Source organism: Sorex fumeus, unplaced genomic scaffold, assembly GCF_029834395.1.
Source record: "Sorex fumeus unplaced genomic scaffold, SorFum_2.1 ptg000024l, whole genome shotgun sequence".
Lineage (NCBI taxonomy): Eukaryota > Metazoa > Chordata > Mammalia > Eulipotyphla > Soricidae > Sorex > Sorex fumeus.
In genome coordinates this window covers 3,815,190-3,835,053 of record NW_026606081.1, presented here as the reverse complement: position 1 = coordinate 3,835,053, position 19,864 = coordinate 3,815,190, and the positions used below count along the sequence as shown (strand labels likewise).

General features: G+C 38.5%; 1 protein-coding gene across 1 annotated transcript; it reads right to left on the bottom strand.

Annotated features, from left to right (window-relative positions):
- Nucleotides 1–1,344: 1,344 nt before the first annotated feature.
- On the bottom strand, nt 1,345–17,822 carry CFAP96 (cilia and flagella associated protein 96). The gene is made up of 7 exons (XM_056114345.1): nt 17,634–17,822; nt 14,681–14,900; nt 11,227–11,364; nt 10,855–10,930; nt 5,478–5,657; nt 2,743–2,909; nt 1,345–1,562 (listed from the first exon to the last, which is right to left on the bottom strand). Exons 1-7 carry the CDS (start codon nt 17,734–17,736, stop codon nt 1,514–1,516), a joined length of 933 nt encoding a protein of 310 aa, XP_055970320.1. The 5' UTR covers nt 17,737–17,822; the 3' UTR covers nt 1,345–1,513.
- Between the last annotated feature and the right edge of the window lie 2,042 nt (nt 17,823–19,864).

Below are 19,864 nucleotides of genomic sequence, written 5' to 3'. Positions count from 1 at the left end.
ATCTAGTTATTACTTTTGGATCGTGATGTAATTTGTCCATGACCAAGGTCTTAACTTATAGTTAAGCATTATGGCTCTTTGGCCAGGCCCATTTTGATGCCAGAGTAGCTAGCTCACTGCTTGCCCTGGGTCCATCCAGTCCTTCGTCGGGACCCTGCTATTAGGAATCTAGGAAGTAAGGGCAACTGAGGTTTAAGTCAAGACAGCAGATGTCCAGGAGGCAATATTATCTGGAGTCAATCAACTCCCCAAGCCACAGGCTTGTCTTTTTAACTATCTTCCTGTATCCATACAAAAAACACTTGCTCTGAAATAACTAACCACGCAAAGGGCAGCAGGAGAAGAGAAAGACAATATTTACAAGGCAGAGACTGATGAGGAGACAAAGGTAATTGACAGGTTGGGGGGCAATCAACAAACACAAACTCCCAGCGGCCAGGGAGCAAGGGCAAACCAATATTATCCTACACACTCCCATCACTCTCCGTCCTCCCCCACCTCCTCTCTCTCCCCCTTCCTCCTCTGGGCATTGTGGTTTGCAGTACTGATACTGAAAGGTTATCGAGAATATCCCCTTACCTACTTTTAACACTCAGTTCTTGTCCAGTGTGATAAATCCCAGCTATTATCGTCATTCTGGTCTCTATCTTATCTACCCTACTAGCCCCTGTTTTCCCTGGCCATGGATATCAGTCTTCTACTATAGATTTTATACAAATATAATTTTTTATATTTTATAATCACAGATGTATACAGTCTTTCTATATCTGTCCCTCTCCTTCTGACCTAGTTCACTCAGCATGATACTCTCCATGTCCTTCCATTTATCAACACATTTCATGACTTAATTTTTCCTAACAGCTGCATAGTATTCCATTATGTAGATGGGCCATAGTTTCTTTATCCATTTGTCTGTTCTTGGGCACTACAGTGGTTTACAGATTCTGGCTTCTCGAATGAACTGGCAAGAAGTTGTTAATAACACTCCTTAATATCCTTTAAATGTTCAAAGGATCTGTTGTAACACCTTACTTTTGGCTTCTGACACTGATCATTTAAAGTTAACTCTTTTTCATTCACAATCTTGCTAAGCTCAGTCCCTAGCATTGAGCCACACCCAGAGTGGTCCCGAAGCACAGAGCCAGGAATAAGGCCTGAGCACCAAGTTATGAATGAATTGTTGATTTTCTTCTCTGCTCTCAGCCACAACCTCCACCCCTACTTTCAAAACCTATTTTTTTCTAAAATAAGACAAACAGGTCTCAATTGATTCGCTATAGTTTAATATTTTATAAAATATTCTAAACATATCTTAGAAATGTGTATCTAGACACAGGGAGCAATTATGTTACATTATTGAAAAATGATAGTCTTTAGGTAATATAACTGAAACAAGAAAGAATATTAGAAACGCGAGCTTAAGTTTCTTTTTAAATACTTCATCTACTGTTTTACATCTTATATATTTTCAAATGATTATCATTTGACAGGGAGTACTTTTCTCTTCCAGACATTAATAAGATTGTACCGTAGCATACTTGTAGTTCTTCTTATTTATCGTCCTAAAATTAAATATAAGTAAAATATCAGTATATTCTTGCAAAAATATTTTCAACTACTTACAACATAGTCCAAAACAAAGTAGTTTACATAGCTAAAAATTTTGCTTTACATGAGTCAGATACACTTTGAAAGTGGAATTTAAGGTTGTTCTATGGAACCAATTTAAAATACACCATTCAGAGGTTTACTATTTTAAAAATTAGGATAAAATAAGCTAAGATTTGATTCAAGATAAAACTTAGATAATTTAAGAAGAATCTGAATAAGCTGGAAAATTTCTGGACAAAGATAATGATTTTTTAGGAGATCAATCAGCTACTCTTTTATCCAAATATATGTTAATGTGTCATAAAACATTCTCAGTTCCATTCTATAGATTGAAAAGAACACAAGAAAAGCTGGAAGTGCCCACTTCCACACAAAACATGTGTGTTAATAATATTTTAATTTTACTTTCTATTCTATTTTACTATGTGAAATTGGGCATGATACTGATAGATAACTCACTAAAGGATAAAGGTCAACGAACATGGAAAAAATAGTCTTTATGTTCCTATTTGTAAGTTCAATATGCTACCAACTCAGAAGTTATTCTTGAAGCAATAAATTAGGAAAATAATGAATAGCAAACTTATATTTGTAATATAACAATATAATAATACTGATATTAAATCACTTCCTACAAGTGATATAAATGAACCACCATTTTTATCAGAGAAAATCATGTGAATTTGGTATTCCTTGTCTGATCCAATGGATGATTAAATTGAAATCAAGTATACATGAATAGCTTAATTGGCAATATAACTTGTTCAACAAATAAGCAAGCAAATGAATTCTTATTAAGATCTTATACACACAAGGGACTGGAGCCATAGCACAGCGCCCTGCACGTGCCGACCCGGGTTCGATTCCCAGCATCCCATATGGTCCCCTGAGCACAGCCAGGGATAATTCCTGAGTGCAGAGCCAGGAGTATTCCCTGTGCAATCGCTGGGTGTGACCCAAAAAAAGCAAAAAAAAAAAAATCAAAGTATATATAAATAATACATAAATAGTAAATAAAAATTCTAAAGGTCAAAGTATATAAATGTTAAATAAAAATTCTAAAGATTAGATTTTTGAAGATATCTGAGATCATTTTTAGGGGGTCATGGTCTAAATTTAAAATATTCTTACTTTCTGATATGCATGGTCATTATACTTTCAACAGGCCTGCGTTTTGGTACACCTGGTGGGTGGAAAACTTTAGGTGGTTTGGAAGCTGTGGCTTCTGGTTTCACACTGTAAGGATCACTGGAATGGGAAGGGTATGGGTCAAACGTCCCTGCCTTCATTCCACCAGCCTACAAATAAAAAAGGAATAAATCAGTGTTGTTTTATAAAATACTTCTAACAAATTTATGTTCTGAAGAAATGCATAAAACATTTGTGTGTTTTCTTTGGAGTTGGTTTAAAGTTAAAGAGAACTGTCGAAAAACAACAACAACAAAATTTAGGTTGTCCACAGTTTAATTCAAATATCAGCAACAACTTCTCTACCACCAATTTTATGGTGTTAGAACACTAGGATTTCAAAAATTCTCTCTTCAAATTTAAGTGCTTTGGGGATGGCAACATTCTTAGTTACTACCAAGTATTAATATTAAAGTGAGATTTATCAGATCAAGCTATCATACAGTTAGAGGGAACACCTGCTACTGAGGGTTAGGGCATAATTTTCAGCACCAGAGAGTGAAAGAAGGGACCAACGATCAGGTTCACATAAAAGAGAGGCTGGCATAACAATAGTTTAACTAAACATCAGTCAATAAGAAAGAACACTAAAAAGAAAAAAAGTAACAAAATGTAGGTGGAAAATGTAAATTACTTTAAACTTTTCTTGTTGTCTATTAAAGTAAGATAAAAAGTTTTCACATAGCTATACATAAAAGAAATAACTGCTTTGATCTTTTGAAGTGATGTAATTTTTATATTTATATTATAATCCCTCCAAAAAAACTATAGAATCATAATTCAGCTTAGTCAGATCTGCTTTCTCTTTCTCTAAACAATGTATACACAAAAATTTAATTTCTTTGAAAGATATGGTTGCAATTCTTCAAGTGTTCCACATTTTGCACACATTAAGAGGAACAGAAATGTAAAATTAATGTAGAAGGTAATTAATAAGTGAATTAAAATACGGAAAAAAATGTATGTGACAAATAAGCTACACCACCATGATGCCTAAAAAGATAAAAATCTATCATTATTAAGAATTACAAAGGAGCAAAGGATACCCACAACATATATAAACATAAAAAAAAATTACAGAATTTTTGTAAATCATTTGTAAACTTCTGGTCCCAAAAGTGAGACAGAAATAAAGTAATCAAAGTTAACTTTTTCTAGATAAACAAGCATAAATAATATAACAAACTACAGTTCCCTGGGGCTGGAGCGACAGCACAGCGGTAGGGCATCTGCCTTGCACCCGGCCGGCCCAGCAGAGACAGCTTTGATTCCTCCGCCCCTCTCGGGGAGCCCGGCAATCTACCGAGAGTATCGTGCCCACACGGCAGAGCCTGGCAAGCTCCCCGTGACATATTCAATATGCCAAACACAGTAAACAACAAGTTTCACTATGGAGACGCTACTGGGCCCGCTGGAGCAAACTGATGAACGGGACGACAGTGCGACAGTGCTACAGCTCAGTGCTTAAACAGAAATAAATATAAAATCTATAAGCTTATGTGAAATAAAAGATAAAATTCTAAAAGGGAACTAAAAGTTTTTACAAGTACCCTATTGTTAGATCAGAGATTTCAAATTATACTATCCTAACACACCCATAATTCTAAAGATTTAAATTTTGTTTAATTTTTGGGTTGCACCTGGGCTTATTCAGGGCTCACTCCCGGCAGGCTCAGGGGACCAGATAGGGTGCTGGGGATAGAACCTGAGTTGGCCACAGGGAAGGCAAGAACCTTTAATTTTAATTAAAGTTTTTAATTTTAATAGAAAAATTTTAGCCCATTAGAATGTCTACAAACTTCTAGGAAATAAATATAATAACCAATATAGACTTTTTAAAAAGATTAACACAGGGGCTGGAGCGATAGCACAGCGGGTAGGGTGTTTGCCTAGGACGCGGCCAACCCAGGTTCTATTCCCAGCATCCCATATGTTCCCCTGAGCACCGCCAGGAGTAATTCCTGAGTGCAAAGCCAGGAATAAACCCTGTGCATAGCCAGGTGTGACCCAAAAACAAACAAACAAAAAATTAATACATAAAATTTAGTATATAGGAAATAGTTTGTTCCATTCACCACTTTAGAAGTTAAAAAATAGTGGGCCTGAATTATAGTACAGTTGGTAGGGAACTTGCCTTGCATGCAGTCAACCTGGGTTGGATCTGTGGTACCACATATGGTCCCCGGAGCCCTACCAGGTGTGATTCCTGAGTGCAGAGCCAGGAATAATCCCTGTGCACCGCCAGGTGTGTCCCCAAAACAAAAACCAAAAACAGTTTAAAAATGGTTTGAACTCTTATGTTTTTGAGAAACATTATAGTTATGGTCTAGAGAAGTACTTAAATCCACAGTAGATTAAATATACCAATGCAATTAATAATTACTACTGATGCAACTAATAATTACTTCAAGAACATGTAAAGAGTCTCATTTCTATTCCAACCATGGTTGCAGCATGCCTCATAAAAGTAGGTTGGATCATCCTTAGCAAAAATAAAAACAAAAGTTTTACACGTGTAATAAAATAACTTGAACGTAATTTCTTTTTTAATGCTTAAGGCTTTTTTTCCTCAAAATTATAACTTATTCTTTGATATCCTAAAACCTTGGATTAAACAGACTGTGCACTGTGCATCTATAAAGTAAAAGGCAATGAAATTAAATAAGATCTTAACTTACCTTTTTCCCAGGAGAAGGAGGCTTAAAATGGCTTTCAGTTATTTTTTTCTGTTCTTCTTTTTTAATTGGTGGTAAAGTTACATCAGAATAGTAGGGATTGCTATCAAAATAATCTCTGGGGTAAAGATTTAACTTGAAGGGAGCCCCTTTCAGTAAACGATGGTGTTCTTCCATCTCTTTCTGTAAATTAGTTATATAGCATACATTACTCAAACTGGAACTAATACCATAGAGTCAAATCTTTAAATTTTAAAATAAGTTTATAACTTTTCAGATTATTCTACTGGGCTTACTTTTTAAAAAAATACTTGTTAAGCTATTTTTATGATACAAAAGATTTGCTTATGCAAGAAGCATAACTATATTTATTTTGTACATGAATTTTGAAGGTTATAAGTCCATTTATCACTGAATTATCTATATTAATCTGGTGTAGGGTGACATTGGTTTGTCCTTCCTCCCTTGCCACAAGGAGTTTAGGTTTATCAGGTTACACCCATTACAGAGCACTCCCGTTCCTTTGTTAATCTGTAATCACTTCTCTATGCTCTCTTCCCCAACCAGTTAATCAGCTTTTTCCCCTAGTCAGACTCTGTTAACTTGTAAGATCAGGTTCCTCAGAAATCTATGATTTTATATGTATGAGTGAAATATTGCCTTTCTCCTCTCTTTATGTCTTTTGAACAGTTTACTTTAAGGCAATGTCCTTTTTGTATAGATACAGGAAGACAGTTAATATTATGCTTTTGTAACTTAGGATTTAATTGGGTTTGAATATTATTCACTCCTGCTTTCTCGACTTAAGCCGCAGTTGCCCTTAGTTCCTAGCACCCCCAAAGCAGGGTCCTGAGGAGGGACAGAATGGACCCAGGGCAAGCTGTGAGCTACCCTGGCATTGAAAATGGCCAGGCCAAAGCGCCACGATTCTTAACTATAAGTCAAGAGCTTGATCATGAACAAATTCTCTCATGATCCAAAAGTAACAATGAGACGAGGACCCTGCTAGGGTTACGAAAGACTAATCTGGCCTGAGCACTATAGTCTGAGATCATGATGGCCATAGGAGAGCAATTCTATAAGCTTAGTGTATGTCTTATTGTGTCCATACAAAATGATTAATATCATGAATGTTCATAAGTTTGTTGGACAAGGAGAGGAGAAACATTCCCATAGCATTCCACTCTTGGGTGGGCTGTCCTGCTGAGAGAGTATCCCCTAGAGAAGTATCCCCTGAGGGAAAGAACTTTACCCCTATTGATTGTGACCACACCTATGTGTAAGCCCCAACCCTTCATGGTTTGGGGATTTTACTAGACTGTAAGAGTGGGCTGGGGGATCTAGACTCCAGAAGGAGGAGAAAGGGGATTCAGATTCCAGAGCCAGAAGGAGACTGAAGGGGGATGGAAGAGGAGAATGAAGAAGCATGGGGGAGGGAGAAGCAGAAGGAGAATCAGAGAGGAATGGAAATGGGAATGGAATCAACTGCAACTGACACCAACCAGCTTAGCCCTCGTTTCCTTCCTTCGCCTGCTCATCACCATCGACCTCCCCAGGGTGGGGGAAACGGCATGAAACTACCGAACACGGGTGGCAGGAGAGATAGACTAATGCTGCTGTCTTTTTGTGTTTACACAGACGGGGAGGGGTGAGGGTGCAGAGAAGTTTCTGTTCAAACTCTGACTCTCTCCTAGCTTTGTAGAATTTCTCTGGGACTCTAAGAAAGCTATCCATTTAAGTCCCACATTTTTTCAGCTATAACTGAAAAAATTAGATGCCTTATCGCAGTGGTAGCATCTAAATAAATGTTAGTTTTTACTTGTAAAATAAGGAATACTTACTTAAAGAACAGTTATATTATTTAAGTAAACATATATTACATATATTACAGTAGTACTAGTTGCTTCAGAGCACTGCACTGCACTGCACTGCCCTCTCGTTCATCTATTTACTCGAGCAGGCCCAGTACCATCTCCATTTTGAGACTTGTTGGTACTGTGTTTGGCATATCGAAAATGTCACAGCTAGCTTGCCAAGCCTTGCAGTGCAGGCGGGATACCCTTGATAGCTTGCTGGGCTCTCTGAGAGGGGCAAAGGAATCGAACCTGGGTTGACCTTTACCCAAAGTGCAACAAAACACAAGTATTTTCATCTTTTCTTACAGCAGAATAGTAGTCCATTGTGTTTGTATCACAATTTCTTTTTAGTGAGGTACATTGTTTACAATAGTATTGAAATAATACTTGCACTGCTTCTACACCAATGATGCCTGAAAAGATAGACCTTTCCCAGTAAGTCAAAGTCTCCAGGTGGACGGTTCCACAACGAAATAGAACACATCATATTCAATCAACGGTTTTGCCTGACCAATGTCGCTGTTGTCCCAAAATTCCAAATGGGATCGGACCACCATCTCCTTTGTTCAAAATTCTACTTCACAGAGCGGGGAGAAAGGGCTTCAAAGTTTAAGAAGAGAACTCCCAGAATGACCACCAACTGGGAGCTCTTTGGCACTATTGCTGCAACCTGGGAAGATGCTGTTGTTGACAACATTGATGAGGAATACGATCAACTGGTCCAGCACCTCCATGATTGTGCGAGGAATGCCAAGAGAGAGATAGCCACAAAAAAATGCCTGTCTTTGAAAACTCTTAAGCTTATTCACCAACGTGGTTTGGCACATGCCTCAGGCAACCGCAAGCAAATGTCCAAGCTCGCAAAGCAGTGCAGAGATGCGATCAAGGAAGACCTCAAAGAAAGAAGAGCAGAAGTGCTGGTAGATATGGCAGAAGCCGGGAAAAGCATTCATAATGCCCACCTGTCCTTCGCCAACTACAAGACCAAGATGACTGCCCTCCGACGTCCTGATGGATCTATCACATCTTCCAGAAGGCCAATGGAGAAGATTATCCATGACTTCTACTCAGATCTCTTCAATAACCATGTCCACCTGCCCACATACCAAATTCCACAGGATGGATATATCATTCCCAATGTTCTCCCTTCCGAAATCCGACATGCCATTTCATCGGTTAAGAAATGAACAGCACCCAGCCCTGACAAGATCAGACCTGAACATCTGAAGAACCTTCCGTCAGCACTCATCAATATGCTGGCTCAGCTCTTCACACGCTACCTGTTTGAATGCAAGTTTCCATTCCAATGGAAAACCAGCAGGACTGTACTACTATACAAGAAGGGAGACATCCACGACATTGGCAACTATCACCCAATCTGCCTATTGTCTGTCATTTACAAGCTGTTCACTCAAGTCATCCTGAATAGGATTGGCAGAACACTAGATGAAGGACAACTATGCGAGCAAGCAGGGTTCCGCAAAGGATTCAGCACCATCGACCATATCCACACAATAACCAATCTCATTGAGGTTTTTCGGGAGTTCAAGATGCCGCTCTGTCTAACGTTCATTGATTTAAAGAAGGCCTTTGATTCTGTTGAGACGGAAGCAGTCATTGAAGCCCGAGCCAATTGGCATTCAAACTCAATTCAAACATCAGGATCCTCCATGAGCTGTATTATGGATTCACTACCAGGATCTCGCCATTCTATAAAGAAGTAATCATTGATGTCAAGAGAGGGGTTCGGCAGGATGTTACCATTTCACTAAAACTCTTCAGTGCCACCCTCGAGAACATCATGCAATGACTGGAATGGGAAGGAATGAGAGTGAAGATAGATGGTCAGCAACTATACCACCTCTGCTTTGCTGATGACATTGTTCTAATAACACCAAACATTAGCCAAGCTACAGTTTTCCTTATCTATTTTACATTGTAAAATGAACTGTGATAATTCTGTTAACGTGGTCTGTTCCTAACTATGATCTATTCTAAAAAATCATAATCATATGGTAATCATAAAATAACAATATTCCCAGAACACTTGCTCATACCACACACAAAGTTAACACACTAAGTTTAACTCATTAAAAATGAGTTAACCCGCCCGCTCCTCTCTGGAAAGAAAGATGGCGGCCGCACGGGAGCCTTGTGGAAAGCAGGCTTGAGCCGGGCTCGGGGGAGCGGCGGGGACCTCATGGGAAGGGGGGCTTTGTGGGCCGTCCCCCACGCCCCACCGAGGTCGCCAGCTGCCCCCCACGAGCGGCTCTCCGGCACGGCCACGACTCCAGGGCACAGAAACCAATCTCTTAACTATCTAACTTTTAATAGAAATTCTTCCAGGGTCAATAAGTAAAATAGCAGAAATTCAAAACCGCGCGGCCGCGATAGCGGCTGCGCGACATCATTTTATTCTTAAACCACGTTGTAGAAAGCAAATCATTTCACAACGCTGTTTCAGCATGTCTGATTGGGGGGGGGGGGGGGTCGTAAACTCTAAACAATAATTGTGCATCTTCTATCGAAATAATCTATCTAGTCAAAGTAGATAGAGTATTAACTAGAACTCATCTGCCTCACAAGAATTGGGAGGGGTGGGAGGTGGGGGTCTATTGGGGTTCGGGGTTAAAAATGAGTATTGGTAAAGGGAAATGTGTTTGGTATCTACATGACTGAGACCTAAACCCGAAAGCTCTGTAACTTTTCCCACAGTGATTCAATAAATAAATAAATTATAAAAAAAAATAAAAAAAAATAAATAAAAATGAGTTAAACAATCTGAAGAGATAGCATAGGCTCTTGGCTTGTATGCACCTGCAGTGGCTGTGACTCTGGTGCTAATCCCTGGCACCACTAGAGGTCCTCGTGAGCCCAGACCTGGGAATATCTTCTGAGCACAGCTGGACGTGGCCTCGCCTGGGCCCCTCAAAATGAATTAGAGACTTTCATGGTGAGACTTGAATCCATAAAACATTGGCAGAACTCTCCATGGTACTGACTTTAGAAGTATTTTAAATGATTTGACTGTATTGGCAAATAAAGTGAAAATAAAAATAAAGGGAGTGCATCAAACGAAAAAGTTTCAACACTGAAAAATAAACAAGTGTGAAAATAAAGACACTCTCCTGAATGGATGAAAATATTTAATGTTTGTCCACCATCAGAGGACAATATCCAACATAAAGCATTCACAAGAAAATAAAATTTTCAATAAAACTGGGGACAGGGGACCAGAGAGGTTGTATAGTAGGTAAGGCGCTTGCCTCACGTAAAGGTTAATGGAAAATTAACTTAATACCTTGATATCAAACCCGTCTGAAAAATATACTGAAAACATAGACAATAGTCATGTACACAGAAAGATGTGTACATTTAATATCTAAAGTCAAAATTATCATAATCTATAAATATCAGTCTACTAGTGCCCTAATTAAATAGACAAAACAAAAAACTATGGCCAAATAATGTTATTTCTCTACATCAACCTAAATATGAGAAAGACTTAAAAAATATTATTTTACCTTAGAATTTTCTTTAGGTTGATCAAAAAGATCAGCAGAGTGTGAAGGATGTCTGCCTATGGTAATATTTGCATATCTAATGAAGGAAAATAAATAATGGTAACTTATAGATTCAGAAAAGTGTATTAAACTCAATATAACAAATCATATCACTGTCACACTGTATCACTGTCCTCCCGTTGTTCATCGATTTGCTCGAGCAGGCACCAGTAACGTTTCACAACAAATTGTGAGACTCGCTGTTACTGTGTTTGGCATATCAAATACGTCATAGGTAGACTGCCAGGCTTTGCCGTGCGGGCGAGATACTCTCGGTAGCTTGCCGGGCTCTAAATCATACTAAGATAAAATAAATGAATAAAATAACCTTACCCATATCCAGTTCCTTTCTTTCCTGGGGTTGTGTACAAATTCTTTCCAGGCGCCTTATACTTCTCTTTGGGTTTTAGCTCTGCACTGAAGAATGGGACTGGGCCACCAATTGTTCCATAGTAGCTTCCTAATCCAGAACTTAAATAAAATTGTTTTTTTTTTCAAATAGCAGATTGAAATGCCAAATAGTGTTACTTTATGAGTCGTTTATCAAAAATGAATGGAAAAGACACTACCAGCATGTAATGAGAATGACAGACCTACTTCAATTAAAATATTGTTAATTTTTACTCTAACTAAAGAGTAGAGTACTTTCCCCATTTTTTCAAAGTCACAAATTTTGAGATTAGCAGTTAATTTTCATTTTTGTACTTTATTAAAAAAAGGTTCCACGTAATAAAGTTCACAATCTCTAGAAAGATAGGATAGTTTCCATTATTTTCCTATAACAAATCTTTTGTGTTTTTAGCCAATTTCATGGCAAGTTAGCTTTTACGGAGTTAATTACTTCTATCTACTCACTGCAAACCATGCATTCTATACTCAGAAATTATACTTTGCTACTACTTATGAAAGTAACTCCCATGGAATTTTAGTTCTAACTTTCTTCTTTTGACTTATACTTATTCCTTTACTATAGAAAAATTTGTCAAATATTTTCTTCAATTTTAATGTTATATTTTCTGGGCTCACAATAAATAATCATTTGACTACTGGCAAGTATTTTAACAAATGTTTTCTTAAATTTTCACAATAAAAAAACACAAATAATTAGAACATGGGGATACAGCTCAGTGAAAAGCATATGCCTTGTGCCAGGCCCTAGGTTGAATCCTCAGACACACACACACACACACACACACACACACACACACACACTATATAATGATAACTAATATAAGTTTTTAATTTCAAAGGTATCATCAAACAAGTTTTCATAATCAAAAAACTGGTCAAGATACAAGTTATCAAAGCATGACACTGTTGATAGTGTTTGAACTTTAAATTTCAAAAACTAGAGACAACATTTATTACTTATTATCTTCAGCCTACAACAGATTCTATACTAGAATATTCTATATCAATTTTAATTAGAATTCTATATAAATTTTAATTGATATGTATGGCATATATGCTTGAATGAACATATAAAATTACAAAATACAGTAAGTAAAGCAATGAAATTATAGAGAAAAGAACAACTATGAATAAGTAGATTACAGGGTGTAACAGTATAAACATTAAAAGTTTCAAATTTAACAAATGTCTATGGTTCCATAATTTAGTGTTGAATATTATCAGTATATGGGCTTCATACACCATCTATATTTTGGGAAATATCTTCTATATCATCTATATCCCTCTGTAAAAAATCATAAATGCTTTTCAACATTTAGGACCTTTTAAATGATCTGTCACCTCTTCTTTGGCAACTAAATAAAAGCATATTACTAACTAGAGGGTGAACGCAGCAGTTCTCACAAAATTCACCATGAGAGAAGCAAACTATTAAGGGAAGTTAAGAAGTAAATACATGTTTTACCTGAGTAAAAGATGGAGCAACAAAAATTTACAGCCTTAAATTTATATCTGAGTAGAAAATGAAGACTCACAATAATTAGAATATATAATTAAAACCTATCCAAAATATGAAGTCAAAACATTAAACTATATCACTAGAAAAATTCCCTACTTTCCCCACGCTACAAAATTATACTTAGCAATTTTGACTTAATTTACCAGTTTACTAATCACAAGAAAATACTACAGATAAGCACAAAATTAGACTTAAAACAACCCTCAATTATCATTAAGTCTTAAATTGATAGTCAAAGTTATTGAATGTGAATTAACATCAGGTTTCAGAGATCAGCTATATGCAATATAACTTTGTAGTTTTACCTATTAAATTAATGAATAGAAGCTAAGGGGAAAGAATGAACCTTCATGGGGCGGAGACATAGTAAAGATGGAAAGGTATCTGCCTTGCATAAGACTCAGGTTTGATCCCTGGTACCACATGTGGTTGCCAGAGCACCACCAAGAGTGATGCCTGAGCACAGAGCCTGAAGTAATCCTTGAGCTTCAATGATTATGGCTCAAAAGCAAACCAAAACAAATGAACCTTCATGTTGACAATTATCACAACTAAAATATTGCCAAACCCCATGAATATAGCTTTACCAACTTTTAAATAATATAACCTTGAGAAATTTCTTCTTAATCAAAAATTTTTTAATTTCTCACAGGCATTGGGAAGGGTGGGAGGGGGGTTTATTGGGGTTCTCGGTGGTGAAAAATATGTACTGGTGAAGGGAAATGTGTTTGATCATTGCATGATCGAGACTTAAACCTGAAAGCTTTGTAACTTTTCCCACAGTGATTCAATAAATAAAAAATTCACGGTCACGGTCTTCCCGTTGTTCATCGATTTGCTCGAGCGGGCCCAGTAACTTCTCCATCGTGACATTGTTGTTACTGTGTCTGGCATATCGAATACGTCACGGGGAGCTTGCCAGGCTCTGCCGTGCGGGCGAGATACTCTCGGTAGCTTGCCGGGCTCTCGGAGAGGGGCGGAGGAATCGAACTCGGGTCGGCCATGTTTGCTGCTTGTAAGGCAAACGAAATAAAAAATTAAAAAAGAAAAAAGAAAAAAAGAAAAAAATTTAATTTGTATTTTAAAACACTCTTTAGGGGTCAGAGATATATCTCAAAGGGATTAGATATGCTTTGCACCAAGGAGATCCTGGTTTTGATATCTGGTACCACTTATTCAGTGCCCTGAGCCCTGCTCAGTGATCCCTTCCAGCAATATCCAAACACTACAAGGTGTGGTACAAAAGCCCAGAAAGACAAAACGAATTCTGTTAAAAAAAAAAAAAGGCATTTTAAACAGAAAAGGGAGTCAAGGGTTCAGCTATGATGACACAAAGTAATTTTTCCTAATCTGATTACTGCAAGTTTTTTAAAACAGAATTGCCATTAATTTGCTTATATTATATAAATTAACAGAGAATAGTAACACAAATTAGCACTTCTCAACCAGGGGTTATTTAACCTCCCCCCACCCAAGGGCCACCAAGATATTCCAAGGGGACCAAAGATAAAAATATTTATACGAGGACTCATGCAAGAGACTAGGGGGCCAACTGCTGGGGCAGGAGGACCAAGAAGAGGACAAGATCAGAAGGAGTCAGGGTCAGATGAAGGTCGAGAAACACTGACACAGAGGTGGGGGGTGGGGGGTGCCCTTAATGTGTGTTGATGAGAATCTTATTTAAGTGAAATTCACTGTCAGTCTAAACCATCCAATAAAACTATCTCTACTGAAGGCGAACTAAGAATCATATTTTAAATGAATCATTTATTAATAAAAGCTATGGAATAAAGAAAGAGCAGAAGGCAGGTGCAGGAGACATATTTAAGATTCCCCTCCCCCCAAAAAAAAACTTACGACTTTTTACTTCCATTAGAAGGGAGGAAGGCTTTGCCTATGTTTTTTTTGGCTTCTTCCATCATAAAATGTCTCCTCAATTGGTTTGCATTTGAATAGCTTTCACCTTCGAAAATCCTTCCAAAATGGGGTTCAAAATAACCGGCTTGGAGATCTGACATTTGTTTGGATCCCCCAGGTAGCATTTGCCTATTTTTGCCAGCAGCTTCATTAAAGGGTCCTTTAAAAACAAACGAGGAATGGTTTTGAACTCACTAGTAATTAGAGAACATGAAATATAACTTAGAAAAATTTCAAAGTGTCATTTGGACCAATGAATTTTGAACTCCAGAATAGTTTCGCTCAAAGCTGTGTTACAAGCTTATGCCAATAAGTTCTTCAAAGTTTTCAATTAAGACATAAGATATAAAAACAATCAATTGCTGGTTATAGATTCTAAATTTTAGAGCTTGAAGAGATCTGAAAAATCATATAGTGCAAATGCTTCCTCACTTATGTATTAGGAAATGCTGTCTGAGCTGACTGTTAGTATGTACTCATGGAAGCGAGAAAGCTTGTTGGGAAGGATGTTCTTTACTTAAATTTGAGTATAGTCTCAAAAAATGTGAGTGCCTATTTCCACTAAAAGACACGAACAAGGGGCTGGAGAGATAGCACAGCGGGTAGGGCGTTTGCCTTGCACGCAGCCGACCCGGGTTCAATTCCCAGCATCCCATATGGTCCCCTGAGCACCTCTAGGAGTAACTCCTGAGTGCAGAGCCAGGAGTAACCCCTGTGCATCGCCAGGTGTGACCCAAAAAGAAAAAATAAATAAATTGGTAGTTTAAAAAAAAAAAGACACGAACAAGGATGCTCACAGTAATTTCATTCATTGTAAATATGAAGAAATAACCCTAATGTCTATCAATAGGAAAAGTTCCATTGTAACGTGGAGCCGGAGACTCCATAGGTCCAGGACCTGTTTTGCACCCAAGATGCCCAGGCCTGATCCCTGACACAGCAGCTAATTATCCCCAATTCACTGTCAGGCATGACCTCCAAGAGCAGGGAGAGGAGGAAGAGCCCCTGCGACTGCCAGTGGATGATGCCCCCCACTCCAAAATTTATAATTTGGATCCTAGATTGCTCAATTTGTAAAGTCCTTTAATAAAGTGAGGCATTTTTGAAATGTGAACCTTAAATTCAACTGATTATTTAAATGTCAATTTTATCACTACCTCTTCTAACTTTTTGAAAAGAAAATGTATTCCCATGATTCTGAATTCAATATTGTATTTTTTAATGACTCTTTCTTCCAAATTGGCCAAGCAATGCCTCTCCTCCAAGTAACCATATTTTGTTTTCCAGAGACTAGTAAGGTTTCATTAAATATTTTCATATATACCCTTTTCCATTTTCAATCCTAAGCACCTTTTCTGCACCTTCATTTTTTTTTCTTTTTGGGTCACACCTAGTGATGCACAGGGATTACTCCTGGCTCATGCATGCAGGAATTACTCCTAACATGCTTGGGGGACCCTATAGCATGCTGTGAATCGAACCTGGGTTGGCTGCATGCAAAGCAAACACCCTACCCATTGTGCTATTGCTCCTGTACCTTGATGTTTATTTAATGAAAAATCTTGGAAAGATATCCATGTATTTTAATTGTTATATCTAACTGCTCCCCTTGGTTTGGGGATTACATGACTGGTTGTCAGGGGTGATCCTGTGATGCAAAGAATCTAATCTGGGTCTCTTACATCTACAGTATGAGCTTCAACATTTTGAAATATCTCCCCAGCCTGAACAGCCAAAAAACGTAACAAACATTTAAAATATGTATTTCCTTTAGTTTTTATTGAAATATTATTTCTAACCCCTAAACTATTTATGTATCATTCATTCCATCTTCCAAAAAAAAGTAATCATGGATTGCCTGCTTCAGTGTAAATGTAATTGTGATTTGCATAATAGAGATTCCCATATTTAAGGGGAGACAGATAAAAGCAAAATATTCTAGGAGAAAGTTGCCAAGTACCATTGGAATGAAGCAAAATTACCTCTGATGGCAATATGTGAGGGCAGAGTAACTAAATAAAAAGAGCTTCCTGCTTTTATAAAACTAGGTTCTCTCTTAACTACTGAAATGTCACAATTTTACACAACTTTTTAAAAAATTTTTATTAGTGAAACACCATGAGGTACAGTTGTAGATTTACAAATTTTTGTGCTTGGGTTTCAGTTATACAATGATCAATTACCCATCCCGCCACCAGTGCCCATTCTCCACCACCACAGGTCCCAGTATCCCTCCCACCCCCCCATCCCCCCTGTCCCACCCTGTCTCTGTGGCAGGGCACTCCCTTTTGTTCTCTCTCTCCTTTTGGGTGCTGCAGCTTGCAAAAGAGGCATTGAGTAGCAATCATGTTCGGTCTATAGTCTACTTTCAGCATGCATCTCCCGTCCTGGGAGGATCCTCCCAACACCCTTTATTTGGTGCTCCCTTCTCTATCTGAGTTTCCTTTACCCCTAGAGTGTGCAGCTGGCCTCCAAGCCATGGAGTAAACCTTCTGGTACTAATCTCGGCCATTCTTGGGTGTTAGTCTCCTATTTTGTTACTTTATGTTCCCCAGATGAATGCAATTTTTCTATGTCTGTCCCTCTCTTTTTTGACTCATTTCACTTAGCATGATACTTTCCATGTAGTACCACTTGTATGTAAATTTCATGACTTCATCCTTTCTAACAGCTACATAGTACTCCATTGTGTAGATGTACCAAAGTTTCTTTAACCAGTCATCTGTTCTCGGGCACTCAGGTTTTTTCCAGATTCTAGCTATTTTTTACACAACTTTAGAACTAATGCTTTGAAGTATGGACCATTAAGAGCTATCACTTAACTTGAATATTAAATCCAAAATTTCATAGAGACAGTATCCACTAGTAGACTATACAAAAAAAATATACTTACGATTATATAATGACACATATTTATCACCGATAGTAATATACTCCATCTCACTGAAGAGGCCAATCCGCTCCATGTCTGTTTTGGTTCCTCCTTCCATAGGCATGTTTGCTTCTTAGGGTGATCTCTGTATAAGCAACTCCAAAAGGTTCCTCAGGAAAACCTCTTTGATTCCAAAATCCTATTTTTCATTTAAAATTCAAGGGGAAATTCAGGGGTGGGGATGGAAGTAAAGTAATTACTAAATTTCTGAACAAACAATGCTTTCAGTCTTCAAGTTAACATTCACTCTGAAACAAGAGTCCAAAGCTAGGTAGGAAATGGATCTGCTCAGAGGAGTGTGAGAGACTACTGGGATTCATGAACCTGCCTCTGGACTCCTCAGGCAAAGTTCTCACTGATACTAAAGGAATGTCTGGCAGCGCCTGTTGAGGTGTCATTCATACTCTAAAGATAACAGCAGTATTACTTCACAGTACAGTATAATCCATCTTTTGCGAACTGGGCATGAAACCCAAGTCCTCGAGCTATATGAACATCCTCAGCCCTGAGGGTGGAGTCAGAACTCAGAAAGGCAGACATTTCTCAGTTTGGACCATTGGCTCTCCAGTTGAAAAATCACAGCTGATCATTTATGTGCACGACACATATGGGTGCTGCCCTATGGTTCTTGGTTCTTACTTTAATTTTTTTCAAGTTTAAATGCAAGAAAATGTGCCGCTGGGAAAAAAAATAGTTCACAAAGGAATGTCGAGAAGGTAGGGGCTGGGGGGTAAGCATCATTGAAATCAAGAACAAAAACCTAGAAATCGTTAAGAGCGCTTCTTTGATATCAACAGGTCAGCTGCACATCTCCTGGATCCCTGCTTGCTCCCCCCCAATCCCCACCCGCAGCTGACCTCTGCCAAGCTGGCCACAGGCTCAGCTCTGCTTCTCCTGAAAGGCACGGCTCTATTCATCAAATGTCACACTGCTCCCACTTACACTTCCTGTCAACGGGTGGAGACAGGCAGGGAAGGAAAAAGAGCGATTCCCAGCCTAACGCCTGGGAGGCTAGCTACAAATATGTACCCTCAGCACAGCAGGGGTGCACTGCAAACCTAAAGGGGAAGACACAGAAATCCCACCAGGTTCAGTGAGGGAAAACACACCCAAGGCTCAACTTTGACAAACTGGCAGGCTATCGAATGTAGCCTGCCCACACGGCAGAGTCTGGCAAACTCCCCGTGGTGTACCCAATATGCCAAATACCAGTAACAATGATGGGTCTCATTCTCCTAAAGAGCCTTGAATATAATCTCAGGGCTAGGATGAAGGAGACGTTCCTGGGGCCTGCTCGAGGCAATCGACGAATAACAGGATGATCTGTGATCTGTGACTCTGGTGAGAATATTTAAGAAGCAGCTGCACAGAGAATAAACAAAATACAAGAAAGGTTGAAAGCTGAAAAAAGAAAACTACAATTATAAATGACAAATGAAAACTGAGAGATATTTTCTTAAAAACTCAATAGAAGGTCTGAGCAGCAGAATAACTGCAACTAAGGAAAAGACCAAGGAGCTCCAAGATGAAATGCAGGAAATGTTTAGAAAACAACAGAATAAAGAAAGAGTCTAAACATCAATTTGGGTCCCTGCACAAGGCATGTGTCCCCTGACCAGAGTTATCTTCTTGGTTCCTCTAGTTACCTCTTTACGAAAATAAAAGCACACCATACTGTGTATTTGTTATATTTTACATACGCCTTTCTAATAAATTACTTTTACAACGTTAAAAAAATTGCATGGCAGAAGAAATAGTCCAGCAGGCAGGGTGCTTGCTTGCACCTGGCTGACCCAGGTTTGATTTCCAAGCAACCCGTTTAGTCCCTGAGAGCAAAGCCATGAGTAAGCCCTGAGTACTGCCAGATGTGGCCCCCAAACAAAACAGCAACAACAGAGTTCTTAAAGAGAAGACAGAAACTTTGAAATATCACATTAAACATATAGCTATTTAGTTATTATGTTTAAATTAGGTGGTGGCTGGTCCTGGAGGTCTTTGGCCAGCCACCACCATGCTGAGATCACTCTCCGCACACATGAAGGTACTGGCAGAGGGACAAAGTCACGCGGGTTCCGGGGCCGAGATCTCCAAGCCTACTCGGATTGGGGCTGGGCATCCTTCACCCAGATCCTTCAAACTACTGTAGGCGGGGGTCACACCCACCAGCTGGCCCCGTGTAATCCCATCAACGG